At 37.0% G+C, this 17,924-nt stretch overlaps 1 protein-coding gene across 1 annotated transcript; it reads right to left on the reverse strand.

The window, feature by feature from the left end:
• Nucleotides 1-1,323: 1,323 nt before the first annotated feature.
• On the reverse strand, nucleotides 1,324-17,347 carry LOC117813993 (anoctamin-9). Its single transcript, XM_034685086.1, has 24 exons — nucleotides 16,866-17,347; nucleotides 15,802-15,876; nucleotides 15,132-15,254; nucleotides 14,904-15,040; nucleotides 14,539-14,588; nucleotides 14,396-14,454; nucleotides 12,942-13,021; nucleotides 11,493-11,627; nucleotides 11,316-11,409; nucleotides 11,176-11,236; nucleotides 10,193-10,275; nucleotides 9,976-10,080; nucleotides 9,649-9,813; nucleotides 9,527-9,563; nucleotides 7,431-7,542; nucleotides 7,096-7,153; nucleotides 6,907-7,004; nucleotides 6,624-6,820; nucleotides 6,385-6,537; nucleotides 5,079-5,226; nucleotides 4,866-4,988; nucleotides 2,889-2,982; nucleotides 2,570-2,682; nucleotides 1,324-1,883 (listed from the first exon to the last, which is right to left on the reverse strand). The coding sequence occupies exons 1-24, from the start codon at nucleotides 16,884-16,886 to the stop codon at nucleotides 1,868-1,870; spliced, it is 2,337 nt and encodes a 778-aa protein (XP_034540977.1). The 5' UTR covers nucleotides 16,887-17,347; the 3' UTR covers nucleotides 1,324-1,867.
• Nucleotides 17,348-17,924: the final 577 nt, after the last annotated feature.

Raw genomic sequence — 17,924 nt, forward strand, 5'->3', positions numbered from 1 at the left:
TTTATTTATTTTAATTATTTTAAACACTGTAGATTAATGCCAAAGACACCAAAACTATGAAAGAAAATATCTGGAATTATTTAATTAACAAAAAAGTCTTAAACAAAGCAGAATATGTTTTATATTATAGATTCTGTAAAGTAGCCCCCTTTTTGCTCCATGACAGCTTTGCACACTCTTGGTATTCTCTCAGTCTGCTTCATGAAGTGGTCTCCTGGAGTGGTTTCTAATTAACATGAGCCTTTTCAAGAGTTCATTTGTAGAATGACTTGCCTTCTTAATGTGTTGAGACCATCAGTTGTGTTGTTCAGAGGTAGGGTTAGCACACAATGGATAGCCCTATCTGACTACTGTTGTAATCCATATTATGGCAAAACCATTTTATTTCATAGTTTTGATGTCTTCAGTATTAATTTACAATGTCGAAAATAATTAAAATAAATAAAAACCACTGAATGAGAAGGTGTGTCCAAACTTTTGACTGGTAGTGTATATATGTTGTGTGTGTGTGTGTGTGTGTGTGTGTGTGTGTGTGTGTGTGTGTGTGTGTGTGTGTGTGTGTGTGTGTATGCTGGCATATGTGTGATTGTTTAAGTTTATGTACAGACTGCTAATGGGATACCAAGATGGTGGAGGGATAGGAATTTTATTTATATATTTACTTTTCTTAGTTTATTATCAATGTCATCATGATTAATAATTGATTATTCTTGTTACTATTATAATTATACTTTTACCTATAATTTGTATTTTATTTATTATTATTATTATTATTATTATTATTATTATTATTATTATTATTATTATTATTATTATTATTTTACTATCTGTTAGTGTCCTTTTCATCTTTTCTTTTTTCTTTAGGGGTATATAACCCTGTCCTTTTTTATTACTACCCTATGTACACTGCCATACAGGTCAATGACATGGCTGAACCATCACTTATGCTATGTTTTGCAATGTCAAAGCCACTGTAAAACAACCAATAAACAATTGATCACAAAAAAACTAGGTCAAAAGATCTCTAATTTCCAACACTGGATGTATAAATGTTGAGAAAATCCGTTTTACTGTAAACACTACAGCTGTAAATTATGTAATGTTATTAATAGTTTTTGGCTCAGATTTTAGAAGCCTCGAGACACAAGAATACTAAAATCAGGCTCAAAAAGACACGTAATGTAATTGTTTTGTATTAACAGAGTTTTGAGTCCAGTTCGTGAAATGATTCACTTTGAAATTTCTTAATACAGATCAAAAATAGAGTATTGCATAACAGTTAACATATCATTACTCTTTCTGATATTTACCTGTCAACCTTGTTGCAGATTTTAATTTGAAATAAATTGCAGTGACATTTCATGAGGGCAAAAGTTTCCTCTTTTATTCCATAATATAAAATAATGCAAAACATTTGAATGTCTGATTTACAAAAGACACAATCAGAATGCATCAGCAGAACTGACTTTCATCACAGCGCTTTTTTACAGTATAAGGCAGTATTGTTGCAAACAATCTTCACTGTATGTGCAAAAGCAGTATAAATTATGTTAAGGGTTTCAATAAAAACACTCACATACATCTCACAAATATAGAGATTCAACAGTAAGCTATCAGTGCATTCTTAAAATAGAATTAAAATTATCTCATGAAAGACATTCAAGCTAGCCAGCACTTTACATTAGACTGCAAACCATTAAAGAGACGGAGAGCCTCAGTTGAAGTCTGTGGAGACGATTAACGGCTTCAAAATGTACTCAACACTGCGGTAGTCTGGACATCTTAATGCACAAGGCAACACTGGGGTCATGTTCTCAGTAGAAAATGAGTAACATTAAAGTGTCTGAATCATAGGGTCTGAATGCTGTCAAGCTTCGAATGAACTGAAAGAAATAAAAACAAGACATGAGTTAGTTGCCTGTTTACATGTCTTCATCATTCAGTTTGAAACACATTCTTTCATAGAGGGAAATGTTAACTTGTCAAGAAATTACAATAAATCAACCTTTATTTTCTCTTCTAAGAGAAATCTGTCATAGCCAAGCAGCACTCATGTACAGTCTGACTACATTTAATTATCAAGATTGGCCACAATCAAGCATATCTAAGCCATGGCATTCTCACCAGAAATGTGATCTATAGAGATATATAGTACAAACTGTCAGTAATGTGTTTTTCTATATGTGAGATAAAGGGTCTATGAATTCAGTGAAAGTAAAAGGGACCACAGTGTCTCTTAGAACAGAGTCTGTAGTTCACTGTGACTAAATGTGATGTGATAGCAGAAACATTAAAGGTCTAAAATATGACGATGGCAAATGAAATCTATTCGTGTTGTAGCTGACACCAGGTCCAACTAATTAAGGCAGTATAAGCACCAATCTTGATCCAGCATGTTAGATGGGTTTGTCAAGAGTTATGGCAAAGCAGAAAACACAGGGAGCCTCTGTGTTAACTTAACACTTTGTTGGAATTTATTCAAACAAAAAAAGTGCATGATCTATAATGTTAAATGTAGCTTGTGAGTCTAGCAGTCCTGCTCAGGCACACCATGTTACTTGACACTCACCTGAGCTCCTCTTTTAGTCTGTTGAGTTTATCAAACAGTCGATCATTCTTCACCTGCATGGGAGCGCTCGGTACAAACCAGGCCGCAATGAACTTACATATGACAACAACATGCTGTAAATAGAAAGGAAGAGTAAGAAATTGTGAAATAAATGACACATGTTTTATCAAAAATGTATTTTAATTTCACATAACACTTCCTGATTTTTAGGGTTTCAAAATTGATAAACTGAGCTGGGAGTACTTCACAGAATGTTTCTACAGGAGTAAGTTTAAAAAAAGATAGTGTTACTTATTAGGTAATGGTTGATATGACTTACCTCAAACAGGATGACAAATGCAAAACGCACAGCTAATATTAGCCAATACTGAGGAGTGAGACTGTAGTCTTCGTTGCTCCTGTAGTCTTTATAGCTGTGAAGAGAGAGAGAAAACAAAGGCTGAAAACGTATTCAGTCACTCTCAATAGCTGACACTACTCAATATCTTACAAATTATGTATTTATGTTAGTCTTCAATATACTGTTTGGCTTTATTATCTAAGTTATATTTTCAGGATGTTCATGCCTATATTGAAGAGGACAGGACAGTTGAAAGGAGGTGGAATGCAGGAAGAGAGTCACAGGTTGGATTTGAACCCAGGCCACATACTTGAGAACTAAAGCCGCTGTACATGGGGCGCACGACTTAACCACTAGGCTAAACCAGCACCCACACTCAAAAAAAGCAACATGGATGTCTGTTTTATCAACATAAGTATAACATGTAGCTTCTATTACATTAATTAATGTTTAGTGGTTAATCATTTTTAATTCATGTAGTTTTAACACAACATGCAAAATCCTTAAAACTACAAGATTGCTTTATGTCACACAACCTAAAGGGTTTAGGTAGGAATCCCATCTGCAATACCTCTCCAGAGCAGAAGGTGGCAGTAACGTGCAACATCTATGGTGGAGAAATGTCTTAATCAGTAAGCACTTATCTTAAAGGCTGGCAAGTCAATATCCATATTTTTTGTTTGTCATTGTTTGCCTTCTCTGGGGAATGGAGTTCTGTTCTAACAAACCCAGTCTGTTTTGTGGTCTTTTTCCAAACTTGACACCAACTGGGGGTAAACTAAGTTGGCACGTTTGAACTGCTAAATGTAAACATTCTTGATATGTCAAAAATGTCTTATTTTCTCAATAATTACTATTTTAGAGTTTATTTTCACATGATAAAAAGGTTTGTCTCAGTTCAAATTATTTCTGATGATTGAGCATACGGGCTGCACAGGGGTGCAGTGAATAGCGCTGTTGCCTCAAAGTTAGAATGTTCCGGGTTCGAGTCTGGTGCCTTTCTGTGTGGAGCTTGCATGTTCTCCTTGTGCATGTGTGGGTTCTCTCCGGGTACTCCTCGCACAGTCCAAAAACATGCTCACCAGGTTAATTGGTCTCTCTAAATTGCCCGTGGGTGTGTGTGTGCATGAATAGTTGTCTGCCTTCCATCTGAAGTCAGCTCCTCGTAACCCTGAACGGGATAAGCGGTCAAGATAAAGGATAGATTGAACTTACTTTAGTTTTGTTCAGTCAGCATGATTAATTAGTGTTATTATACTATTCAAAATTAAGTTGGACCCAAACGTTGCAAATAAGTAATGGTAACATCAATAATTTATGTTCACTCAACATATTTACAATCAGTTGGTTCAACAAAATTGTGTCTCGCTAAATGAAAGCATTTTAATTTGGTGGAAATTATGTCCATAATTTTATTACGTTTCCCCAACAAATTATTTCTTTGAGTGCACAATGTACTATTTGTTTTGTACGTTTCTTATCTCCTGTACTCCCACTATAATTTACATGTGCAATTACTAATGTAATCAGTCAAATTATTTAACTAGAATTATGGACGTAATTGATCATAATTTCATAATTAACCACAATTATTATGGCCATCATAATGATTCACTGTTGTCTATTTTGCATACTGACACATCAAGTCCTGTTCAGCATCACCCTGTTTGTTTTTTTTATCTACATTATTATTCAATCTGTTCGGGTAATGGTGTTGTGTTAGCATCAAGAAAGTAGTAAACATCACAAAAACTGCACCTTGATCCATGACCTGAATTTTCTCTTTCCTTAAAAAACTGTTGTTCAGCAGTACTCCAAAAAAATAACAGCAAATTTGAATGTTCAGCAAACAGTTCATAACAGCTTAAATTACATGGTTCACCTTTGGTTTGGTTTCCCTCTATTAAATGTCAGAATCGTGCCAGTTACAAACAGTTCTGATGAGAGAGAACAAACCTGCAGTAAGAGACATTCAGTCCGCTGGGAGTCATCATCTGATAAGCTGAAAACTCATTACGTATGTCTTTGTCATCCATTCGTGCGATGGAGAGGGAGTTGTTGATGTAACCAGCCATGCAGCTTGAATAAAAAAGAACAAGTTAAATTTAGCTTTAAAACAACATGAGACAAGATACATGAGATGTCTTCCAGAAGACGAATGATTCTCACTCAATATCCGCCACTGTGCCATTGGCACATGGGCCATAGCGGTAGCGGTACACCAGTCGAGGGATGAAGTCTGAAGAAACACCAATGACCAGCCCATTAGCAATAACAGCTAAGACCCCAATGGCTTCCAACACGTCGATCCACACACCTGAAGAGATGATACATTTGAATGAGGAGACTTTTCACTGAGACGTACACAGGAACATTCAACTGGCATGATGTCAGTGAAGAGTCAATAAAGTACATCTGTATTCAAAGGCACCACTAATCTTATTCAAAATAATAAACAGGAGTTATTGGACACCCTCAAAAATGTCAAGGCTGGGGTTGAGACAGGACCACAGTTGTTGGAGATGTAATAAAACCGGGGCACATTGATCCACATGTTGTATGAATGTGAAATTGTAAAGGACTTCTGGTAAAATGTAGTTAGTTCACTAAGAGCCCAGCATTATGTTTACTGGGTATTTTACCAGAGGAGGCTAATCTGCCCTCAAAAATGTATTTGTGGATGAAATTAGCTTTTATAACAGGATGCAGGATCGTGCTGAGGCATTGGAAATCAAAACAGAAGATCCGTTTTAGTGAATGGAGAGATGACCTGGCCAGGATAGCTTCTTTTGAACAGCTTATCTACAAAATGAATAATAACACTGAAGTATTCAGCTCAATATGGGGTCCTTATCTGGAAATGATTGGAGAAGGTGACTATGGTATCCATGCAATTAATCTGCCCTCTATTTCTAATGAACGTCATGTATGATTATGAAATGTAATATTGTGACATAAAATACTATATATATAAATACTATATATTAGTCTTTATTTTTTTATTTATTACTTTGTGTTTGTTTGTTTGTTTTTATGATGTTTTAATGATGAATGTTTTTATTATCTGTAAGGTGACCTTGGGTGATCTGAAAGGCGCCCAAAATAAAATTTATTATTATTATTATTATTATTAGTAGTAGTAGTAGTAGTAGTAGTAGAAGTAGTAGTATTATTATTATTATTATCATTATGATTATTATTATTATTATTATTATTATTATTATTATTATTATTATTATTATTATTATTATATATGTTAACCTCTAAACATCACCAAGAGGAATAGGAATGATATTTTATTATTATCTTTATTATTATTTTTTGTATTTCCTTATTTATTTTATATTATCATTATTATATGTTTCTTTTTTTATTTTGTTGGTTTTGTATAACTTATATATAATTTGTCAACTTGTGGTGAACAAAGAAACACTGAATAAAAAGTTGAATGACAAAAAAAAAAGGCACCACTCACCAATATCGTTGGTTTTCTTGGGAACCAGTCTGCGCTCCAGAGTGACCATTTTAATGGCATCCAAGCGAATCTCAATGACGTTATTAATGAGAGCGAGCAGAGGAGCGAGAGGAAAAGCTGCCACAAATATGGTGGTAAAACTGAACTGGATCACTGAGGAGACAGAACAGAAAGATATGATTCATAAAAATCAGTCCAGAGTTTGTTTAGTCATGTTTATTAATCAGAAGTGTTCGTACCCATCTCTAAGAACTCATTGAACAGACTGAAGGAGTCGACATCATTGAGCCGGTAGTTGCTGAGCCAGTCTCGAAGCTTGCAGTTTTCACACAGTTCAGCTCCATACTTGGGCTCCGACTCATCTTTCAGGTAGCAGTGAGCACATTTCCTCTGCAGCTTCTTTGTCTGTCTTCTTTTTAGCCATCTGCCAAACCAGCTGATACAAACAAGGGGCGGCTTTTCATACCACTGATACAACAAGCATAAAGCAGAATGTGCACAATAAGGCTCATTTATACTTACGGGCCAGTGAACTCAAAGACATTACTGATGGTTTGCTTGAGCACCATGATAATCGCCATTTGGATGAAGAGGTCTGTGAGACACCCACTGGGATGACACTGCACAGAGGGGTGAAATGTTTCGAATGCATTCAGATACAATATTTACAACTGTTTTTCAGTCACACCAAAACAACACATGCTTACTCACCTCCTCCAACCTCCACTTCCCTGCAATTCGGACATATCCACCTGGATGGCCGTTTATCCTGCAACATAAGTTACAAAAACCCATCAAGCCTTAAACTACCAGGCTGGATTGCTCGGTGCTCCAGCAAGGGCAATGATATCCTCTTATTTGAACAATCATTGAGGGTTTTTTAGTTCTGACGCTGTGTTATGCAGAGCTGGAACCCACTTTAGAGATAACCTTTCATTTGCAGATCATTATGCAGATCATCATTTTTTGGTTACTAAATACTGCACTAAATGACAACACTTAAGGTTGGACAATGTGGATGCTGAATTATCATCATGGGTTCTTACCTTCCAAGAAAAAAGGCGACGTAGAAGAGAGAGGAGAAATAGGTGAAGAACTGGAAGGTGAACATCTTTACTGTGAAACTCTTCTCTGTGGCAGTAAATGATCTTGTTTCCTCTGGTAAAGACACACATGATATCAGTATGTGCACACATCACTGTTTGGTCATTAGATGGACCAATTTCAAATGCTTTAGAGCAGGGGTTCCCAAAGTGTGGGTCGGGAGCCCCTGGGGGGTCGCGAGACACAAATGGGGGGTCGTGAGATGTCTTCTAGAAAGTTTTTTCTTTTTTAAGTTATCTAAAAATAGTAAATTCTACACATTATAGTAAAAAATAGACAAAAATAGTAACTAACCTTTAAATAAAACCTTGAAAATAGAATGAGTTTTCTTCCTCACTTTATGCCAGATGACTCTTAAGTTTAGGGTTAGTGAACAGTTAATTGTCAAAAGCATCAGTAGCAGTAGGTTAATTCATAATGGCACAGGAAACACAGGCACATGCTCATATAGGTAGGGTCATTTTCTGCAGATCAGTTAAATGAAGCCGGTTTAAATCACATTGAGGAACAGTGGGGTCGCGAGTGTTTGGCATCTGAAAAGTTTGGGAACCCCTGCTATAGAGAAGCTTACTGTATATTTTCTAAAGTTATATCTATCATCTTATTAACCCTTTTAAATTACATTTAGCTAAATTATTGTTGTTGCACTCATGAAGATTTGATTTTGAGGGTTAAAATTTAAAGGTTATTTTTTTCAAGTTGCACTTTTTGGATTAGAAAACACAGCTGAAGGGAGACAGGACATGTGGGAAGTAGAGAGCAGGGGAAGACGCAGCAAATGGTCGAGACCTGGAATCGAACCAGCAACAGCTGCGACAAGGTCTGCTGCCTCTGTAGTATGTGACGCACACTTAAACCACTAGGCCGACAGCTGCCCTTAAAAATTATTTTAAGAAACTTATCAACAAATCTCATCTGGCTTTGACCGGCTCCCTGCACCACACAGTAATAAAAACACCAAAGTGACATGATCATTTGAAATGTCATAGAAATAAAGGATGCACACTTGTCACTAAAAATTTGATCATGGTTGCATTCCAATAAGGTGTTCAGCAGGCGGGCACGAACATCAGGTATGCTGCCTCACTCACATACGGCACCTCAAATGGAAAGAGCAATCAGTGATTGATTCATTACATCTACGTTATCCTGATGTGACAACACCAAACGTTTGTTGTCGAAAGGGCCAATTAAGTCAACAACAAGACCATCAGACTTCATACTAATAAGCTAATTTAAGATGGTTACTTCCTCAGGCTCTCTCACTATTTCTGAACCTGGTTCTGTGTGATCTGCAACAGTTAAAACCCCTGTCATTCCTCATCTTACCACTAGTTGCCCTCAGTGAGTTTCCCCTCTCCACCTGAAACATCACCTGAGCTATGACACACATTTACAACTGCCCCATATTTCCGTAATCAGTGTATACGGTGACCTCGTTCCAAAGTTCATTTTTCAGCCCTTACAGCCGGTGTTTGATAATTAACATCCATTTCTTCATATGACTAAGACATTGTGCTTATTGCTATCCATATGTACCATTCATTTAGGTTTCTCTGCCATTTTTTGTTTACATATACAAATACTAATTTTTTGTAATTCTCCAAAGAAAAGTGCAGAGAAAGTGTAGAGACAGAGATACAAAAATCCATGAGCAAGCACTATAGTAGCCTACTTCCCAATTTTGCAGAGATAGTAAAATTAATTTTGTGTAAAGGACAGCTTTCAGTTTCTCTCAGCGACAACATGTTGTAAGGCTGCTGTACTGTTCCATTGACAAGTTTTCAGCTTGGACCCGGTTCCCTTCATCTGTCTATTACCTACCTGTCTTAACTGTTTCCTACCTGATTAGCTGCCTTCCTGCTTCAGCATGTTCTCGCACCTCACAATATTTTGTATATTCAAAAAAGAGGACATTAAGCTAATATTCAATAATGCCAAGACACATGAGAGTGATAATAATGGAACAGCCTTTCTATATGATTTGGTTCTACTTTATGAAAATAAATGATAACCAGGACAGGAATAGTAAACATACCTATTTCACACAGCTTCATGGCTACTATCCTGTTGATCTACAAAGACAGAGACATGGTCATGACGAAAAGAATGTAGCAAAAAAGTAAGTAACAAAGACACACAATGAAGAAAGATGTGTACCCGCGTCATGACCGTGATGATGAGGTAATGGAGGACGGCTCCCAGCATCATGGCCCCGCTGTTTGAGTGGTTGCTCAGGAACTCCCATGATCCCTCAGCCAAAAGCACTGCAGCAATCACCCTGAACACCACCAAGGCATGTGTCAGGCCGATGATCAACAGTAGCTAAAGAAAGACAAAAACACAGGAGTAGAGTTGATCTTTTCCAACCTACATCACCTCATCTATTGCACATTCACGGCATATTATTCAAATTCAACCTGTTTCTTTTCACAGGCTGAAACCTGAACATGCAGAACGTGATGTAAAAGTTGTAAAATCACCCACCATGACTGTGACACAGATCAGAACCAGGGTGCTGCGCAGATAGGAGTGTTTATACTTTTTGGGTTGACAGTTAGCATTGTTCACAATTTCCAGGATAAGCTCCTCCTACAGTAAATATAAGAAAAAATACAAACAAATCCATGACTTGCAACAAGTGCCGCCTTAGTATTATCAGAACTGGATGTACTGTCATGTTTACACCTGTCATTGATCATACCTCCTCCTCACACCAGTCAGACACTTTCCATTCGCACACATAGGAGGCTCGGTGCCTCTTCCAGAACTCCAGAAACAGGGTGGCTGCAAAGAGCAGAGTGTACTATATTTACTCTACAAAGATGATTGATGTATTAAAGATACAAGACCTCTAAGACATCTAAGGTCAAATTTGGGTACGATTTATTGGGCTGAAGCTTTAAATTCAAAGGAGAAACCTCAAAAACGTCCTGACTTTTCTTCTTTGATGGCTGATTAAATAATTGCACCTATGTTGATTGCAATATTACAGTACACTCCTGTTGGTTTTCACCCTATATTTTATGCAGTATTTTAAGAGAACTCTCATATGGTTCAAAAAATGTGTCCAACCAAATCCATGTTCCACTTCTCTGCCATTTAATGTAATCTTCCTCCTTGTGTCTCACCCCTCCCTTTCACACTTCCTCTAGCTCATGTGATGTCTTTTTCTTTGAGGACACCAGTAGCTGATAAAAATCACTTGGGCAAAAGCCAGTCTTGCCTGAATCCATCATTTCTAGAACAGGCATTTATGAAGTTGATGTACACATTTAAAAAGATATGAAAAAAAGTCCTGCCACAGGACTGCTGTGGACCACCCCCACGACCAGATGGCGCAGGCTGATTAAGGAATGAGAAGCCAGGACGTGTAGGTTTTTCTAGTGATGTTGCTTCTCTTTGGCAGTGCATGTCTCAGTGATCATAAAACATCAAAGCAGTTGGATGAAGTGCATTTTATGCTGATAAAGACTTGTTTGTGTGATTTTCCTACACAGCCAACAATGACCAAGCCAAAAGAAACAGTGCTAGGGGAGGATTTGTCTCTTTGATTTTCTATTATTTGTTCTGTTATTTTTGTGGGTATGAAGCCAAATAGCTATTTCATCAAATGTGACTGATTTATCTCAGTTAGAGCAGAACAGTACAAAAGTGATACATAACATACACACATACAGAACTCACCCCACACTGCCATGAACATTGCAAAGAGCACTGTGCCGTTATTATCAAACAGCAGGCTCACCTGTAAGCAGACAACATCTAAAGTGAACACAAACTGTCATTACACCGTTCATTACTGTGCTGCGAATGCACTCATCTACCTTAGCGTATGTACAGGTGTCGGAGAGCTGCCACACTTTGCATCTCTTGTCACAAAGTGGACACATGACAGTGTCAGCCTCACAAACCTCCTTTCTACAACACAACAAGCACTTTATGTATTATCCTGTGAGTGCTCTGTTGTCACAGAGACAGTGTGGAGATGTGTGAAAACTTACATGAGTGGTGAGCTGTTGAAGAAGGCGAGACCATAAAGGAAGACTATGGCCCCAATGAGAGCGGGCGGGATGAGCAGATATGTGTACCAGCCCAACCACAGGTAGTACAAGGCTACCTTCTCCCCAAAGTAGTTCCTAAATGTGAAATCAGACAGGAGGTGGAGATTAAAAAGATTATGAGGAAAATATAAGCATACATTATGACTGTAGGATAACATATTGCATTGTCCAATTTAACACGTTATGAAAATACAATAATGTTATCGTATTTATAGGCCTATATGACAGTGTGCTTTCAATATCTACTGTACAAATACACGTATTATATGTGTAGGTTTTTAAAAGTCTACACGGGTTGGCACCACCATACCTGAGCGAGTGTTTGAACATGCATGCTCCAGTCAGAGCACTAAGGTCAACGCACCAGGTGCTTCTTGATGTACCAAGAGCAAGGCTAAAAACTTGAGGTTAAATTCTATTTTTAACATTGTACATATCTAAATTGTATTCTATCTTTACAATCTATTTTTATTTCTACTTCTTTTATTTTACTAATTGAAACGTTTTCTTGATTGTACTTCTGTCTGAGTTGCTGCAACAACTAAATTCCCCCCCCCGGGGATCAATAAAGTAATATCTTATCTTATCTTATCTTATCCTATCTTATAAGCATTTTTACTAAAAACAATAATATATCAAGATGAATCTCCTTTGTAATAATCTATATAGTGAATAAAAACTGTATTTAAATTACATATTGTTACTAAGCATCAGAGGAAGATTACAATTACATGTATCTCTAATTGGGTCAAGTAATGCTGTTAGATTAGATTCCATTCATACCCTGATGTAAACGTGTCACATTAAAGATAAAAAAATATATTTTACTCATGTATCAGATAAACAGAAATCCATGTTTGTTTAGGAAAAAAATTATAACTGTACATAATTGTAATAGCTGTGTAAACTGATGTGCTGTTTCTTATATTTGTATGTCTTAGCCTTGTAATTCATACAATTACAGCAATAACAGTCTGGTATGGACTGGTTTTGAAAAATGTAATGTAAAGTGATGATGTGAAGTGGTGTGCTGCTGATAGAAATAATCTGAGTGCCTTAGAATGGACTGAAACATGTTACCATCAAAGTATATTTTCCCTTTATATGAAAACAAAATGCATGTTAGCGTTGATACTGTGTCCTCCTGTTTGATGCCAGTATGAAAGAGAATCTACAGCTCTGATCTGCAGCAGCATTAAGTGCTCTATGTTATGTGCAATAACGAGTTCAAACAGTGTCTGCATCATATGTGGGTGGTGACATGCTTGCTGTTCTCTCGCTGATACTTGAACCTGCCTCACAGTAGGATGACATGAGAACAATAATGCAGCAATAAGAGCGAGTGTAAAAAGCGGGGTAATGAATAGGCTGTTGTGTTGCAGTCCAAACCTGACAGCAGTTATGGGTTGCCCTTGGAGACAGGCTGTCCATCGTGCCCAGTTCTCCTTCAGCTCTCTCTGCTTCTTTTTCTAAAGCAGAGGCAAAAATAAATCAAAGGGAGCAAGAAACATGAAGAAGATTGTACACAACGGTCAGCGTATTCAAACTGAACACAGAAGCTTGCACCATATCAGCAGCTTGCAATGAATAAATATGTTACTCAGATTATTTAATTTCTTCCTCTTTATCTTGTTTTTATCTCCATCAGAGTCACTTCCCACAGCTTTATTGAGCAAACACAGGATCACACATGTACATGCTTACAGTAAATATATATATACTTTATATACATACTCTACTGTTGATACTGTTTAAACTATTATGTATATATATATTTTTTTCTATTTCTATATAGCTTTATAATGTATCCTATTGTACATTTTATACAGTTTATTTGTGTATATTTTTAGAGTTATAAGCTTAATTCTATTGATTATTTTCTTATAGTTAAATACTTTACTTTAGACTATTTCTTTTTTAGGTATCTGGAGGACTGCTCTTTACAAATTTCACTGTTACACCGTAACAATGAATCTTATATGTGCACATTTATATCAATGTGAGCTCCCACTAACTCCCAGCAGTGAATGACTCAGTGAATTAATATGCCTTGTAAGCGTCTCTGTTCTTTTTTGGCAGCATTGTATTGTTTTGAGACACCACTGCCAAGTTTCACTTCATACATTTCAGAAGAAAAGCAAAAGACTAAAGCAGCCCTGTGAGAAGAAGGGGTTTACCTTTAATAATACTTGATGACAGAGCCACTATCTTTAGCATGAGGTTGTGTGGAGTCAAATCATTCAAATGTTGATTCATAAGGACAACACTGATTCATGTCTATACTGCTTTCATTCTTTATTTTTTACAGTCTGAAAGTGGACTCTTGATAATTATACAATTATCAGGCCAGATATGATGGGAAAATTAAAACAGATTCTAATTCATCATTAATAGACGAGTGTTGTTACTAGAGGTGTGAAAAAATATCGATACAGCAATATATCGCGATACTTTGACCTCCGATATAATATCGATATTTCAACTCTTAATATCGATTTTTTGTAAAAATAAAAATTCATATTTTAGCTGATTTGGAACTAAAATACAACCTCAGTATTTCAAAAACAATAAAGTGGAGAAGTTGTTTTCAATCACATAGTTTTGACTCAATTTGTCCTTTCAATTTTGAGTAATATTGTGTGATTTACATTTACACCATCCCTATTTTTTTCTTAGTTAACTGTGTAGAATATCGCAATATGACACAATATTGCGATATCGTGATACTATCGTATCGTGATACTATCGTATCGTGACCCAAGTATCGTGGTGCGTATCGTATCGTGAGGTTCTTGCCAACACTTACCTCTGGTTGTTACATACACACTATAAGTCAGATTTACCTCATGCAAGCAGAACCTTGCTTCAAAAACCTTTATCTTCATGAGATCCCGCAGAGCCTCTGTGATGAATAACGAGTGAGAGGAACAACATGAGTGATCAGGTGTCCAGTTATGAGTTTGGGAACACAGTGAATCTTTCTTACCTCCTGAGCGTATCGGGGTGTGATTCAAAATGAAGTGCACAATTCTTATCCTGAAACAAAGACAAGCATCAGAACCTCAGAATAATGATAATTAAAAAAAATGTTGACCTTAATTTTTTTTTCTGAGAAAAAAGTCAGAATTCTAACTTTAATCTCAGAATTTTGACTTTAATCTCAGAATTCTGACATTTTTCTCAGAATAATAATAATAAAATAAATTGAGCTAAATTTTTTTTCCCCAGTTGCCCTAATCCTCTTCCGTAACATGTGTATGAGTTTCTAGGGCAATAATGTTTCTCCATAAAGATATAAACAGAACCAACGAGTGTTAAAATATCATGAATAGAGACTGCAGCATGTTTTACCTGGTGCTGAGAGGTACCACGTTCTGATCCGAGCTCCAGTTACAAGCATCAGACACTTTGAGCAAATACCTGTACTTCTCAAATATTTCTTTAGGGGCTTGAATTCCATAGAAGATGAGATCATCATCAATAATTTTCTGAAAGGAATGAACAAAGACAAGATGAGTAAATTAAACGTGTTACTTTCGCCAAGAAAAGTTACGTTTTTGTTGGTTGTTTATAGCTCACAGTGACTTTTAAGTTCTTCTTTTTCAGCTCTTCAATGTATTCAGTCTGCTTCTTGAACGCCTCTCTGTGCTGGCTGTCAATAGTTTTGGCAACAAGGACGTAGTCGTATGAGAGAGGAGTGTGCTGTGGGATAAAAAATATATGCAAGAAGCTCACTTAAGGCTTTTTTCGACTGCAGGAACTTTGCCCCAGAACTACATGCATTTCGACCGGAGGAACCAGGTCTAAATTTAGTTCAGGGGTAGATAATCTCCCCCCTGAAAAGCCCGTGCTTGGGGGGTAGTACTTTTTAAAGGTCCTGGGACTTTCGGTTAAACGTAACAGTGTTTGTAGAGTTAACACAGTTGTTCAAACACAGAGGGAGTTCCTGGGAATGCATACTGGTTTAGTTTTTTATTAAGATTTCAAAATATTATTTAATATACATTTTTTTCTCCCTTCTTCACTGGCCTGATTTGCACAATCTACCTGGGACTTCAGCCCGCGGTCGAAACGCAGACAACTCTGGGGGCACAGGAACCTTTTAGTTCCAGGGAAAGTAGTACTTTGGGATAAAAGACCCTGGAACTCTTGGTCGAAATGCACCTTTAAGGACATATATGGATGAAAAGTGAAAGTGAAGGTAGTATGGGGTAGTTATTATGTGAAAGTTGACAGGCTATTTTCTCACCACAGGGGGAAGTGATGTCTGTTCGTTTCCATTCTCTTTTACCACTCCCATAAATTCCAGCAGTTCGATACTGGGCTTTAAGACAAAAATGTAAAATCACACAAAGAGAATTATGGCAAATTCATATATCATGAGTGAATAATTGAACATGAATGTAAATCTCTAAACCCCTTGATGAAAAATCTGTTTAAAGGAGTTATAAGAATTAATAATCAGGTGTAATCCTTCATCAGATATGTAATAAGAAGCTTAAGTGAAAATGGGCAGAAAGGTCATCAACTACTTAAGAATCCAGTCCAACTAAGATGTGGGGGTGTGTCACCGAAATGCCAGTGTGCTGAGAAAAAGCTGAGGAGATCCTGACTCACCATGAGGACTGTCAACAAAGAGGGTTAACCTCAACTGTGTGTGAGCGGCAGGGCATGCAGACTGCTGCCTTTCACCATCATGCCAATCCATGCTGCTCACTTACAGGACAACCCACACACACTACTAACATGTAGGACTTGAAATACAGCCAAATACACCTGATTACATTCTAATCTGATTACAGATGTACAATAAAGGCTAGTCTTAAATAGAGGAAGAGTGGGGCTTGTATGAGGTAGATACAGTAAGTCTGACAGGTGCAGCACTGGCATACACATGTTAAAAAACAGCAGGCCTGTATCATATAAGATAAGATAAGATATACTTAATTTGTCCCCCGTTTGGGGACATTCTTTTGTTACAGTAGCTTACAACACGGGACAGGGGAATACAGCAATGTACTAACATAGTTAAAAAATATATAATAATAGCAATGACAAGGGTAAAATATAATATAATAAAATAAAATAAAATAGAATAAAATAAAATAAAATAAAATAGAATAGAGTAAAATAAAATAAAATAAAGTAAAAATAAAATAAAATAAAATAAAATAAAATATGGCAACTATTACAGATATATACACACTATATACACTTCTATCTGATAAATAGATCAGGTAAGTTATTATATGGAAACATTAGAAAGCTTAAAGCAGGTGCAGATCACCTGAGCCCAACAGTGAGATCACCTACCTGCCTCCTGTGGACGGGCATGATGAGTAGGAGGTGAATGCAGATGCAGAATGCCTCCCTTGTGGATTTAAGAAAATAAAAGCCTCAGTCTGCATTCAATGATCCCCAAAACCTCGCGGTAAACTCACCGATACGCCCGGCTGTAAAAGGACATGAGGAGCTCCGACACGAGCAGTGGACAACTTCCGTACTTCCTCTAGGAACAGACGTACGCTTGTATAGCTGAGGAATGTAAAAAAGCAACTCTACCTGTTGCTGGTGTCACAACATCTATCCCTGTCGCCTCCACCTTTTTTTTGTCTCAGTTCAGTCAGTTCAGTGTTGCAGTCACACAGAGGCACACACAACAAAACACACACACACACACACACACACACACATACACACCGCTGTGTGTTTCATTCACCGCAGGCATGAAACGACTATCTCGATATGGATTGTCAGGTGCAGTGGAATGGCATGTCCTTGTTGCCTCCCTCTTTGCAGATGCTTTATTGACATGTTTCCACCGCTAGATGGCGGCAAACACACTGACTCTTGAGTCAGTAAATCACTATGCCTGAATCATCCCACACACCTCAGTCTGCACTGACTCTGACATTTGTCTGAAACACTGTGAGTCATAAAATTTAGAGGCACGTTGGCTGAGCAAGATCATTAAAATTCAGTTCTCTTTAAGTCTCCAGTGACCAAAACCAACTCACTAAAAGCAGTTTATTGTCAGTATTTCTATCTCCATTAGTCATTGGATTGAGCCTCAGGTAATTTCTTTGTACTAGTCAGGCAGGGTCATCATGCAAATCCAGTAATATTGGTAGCATTTGTAAGAGATAGCTAAAGGCAAGCTCCTTATTAAAACTGCAAAAGAACAGAGCGATGGTTGATTTATATGCAGCTTGAATAATAAATATCCTTCAGCTACTGTGGAGGTCAAGGAAAGTGTCTTACTCATAATGGTGTGGGTTTGGGAAAACAGCATTTGAAGGTTGTCAAATCATAAAAACCCTATATACAATTAAAAATAATGCAAAGACAACTTAAGTTTAAATCAAAGATGGT

The sequence above is a fragment of the Notolabrus celidotus genome, chromosome 6 (genome assembly GCF_009762535.1).
Source record: "Notolabrus celidotus isolate fNotCel1 chromosome 6, fNotCel1.pri, whole genome shotgun sequence".
NCBI lineage: Eukaryota > Metazoa > Chordata > Actinopteri > Labriformes > Labridae > Notolabrus > Notolabrus celidotus.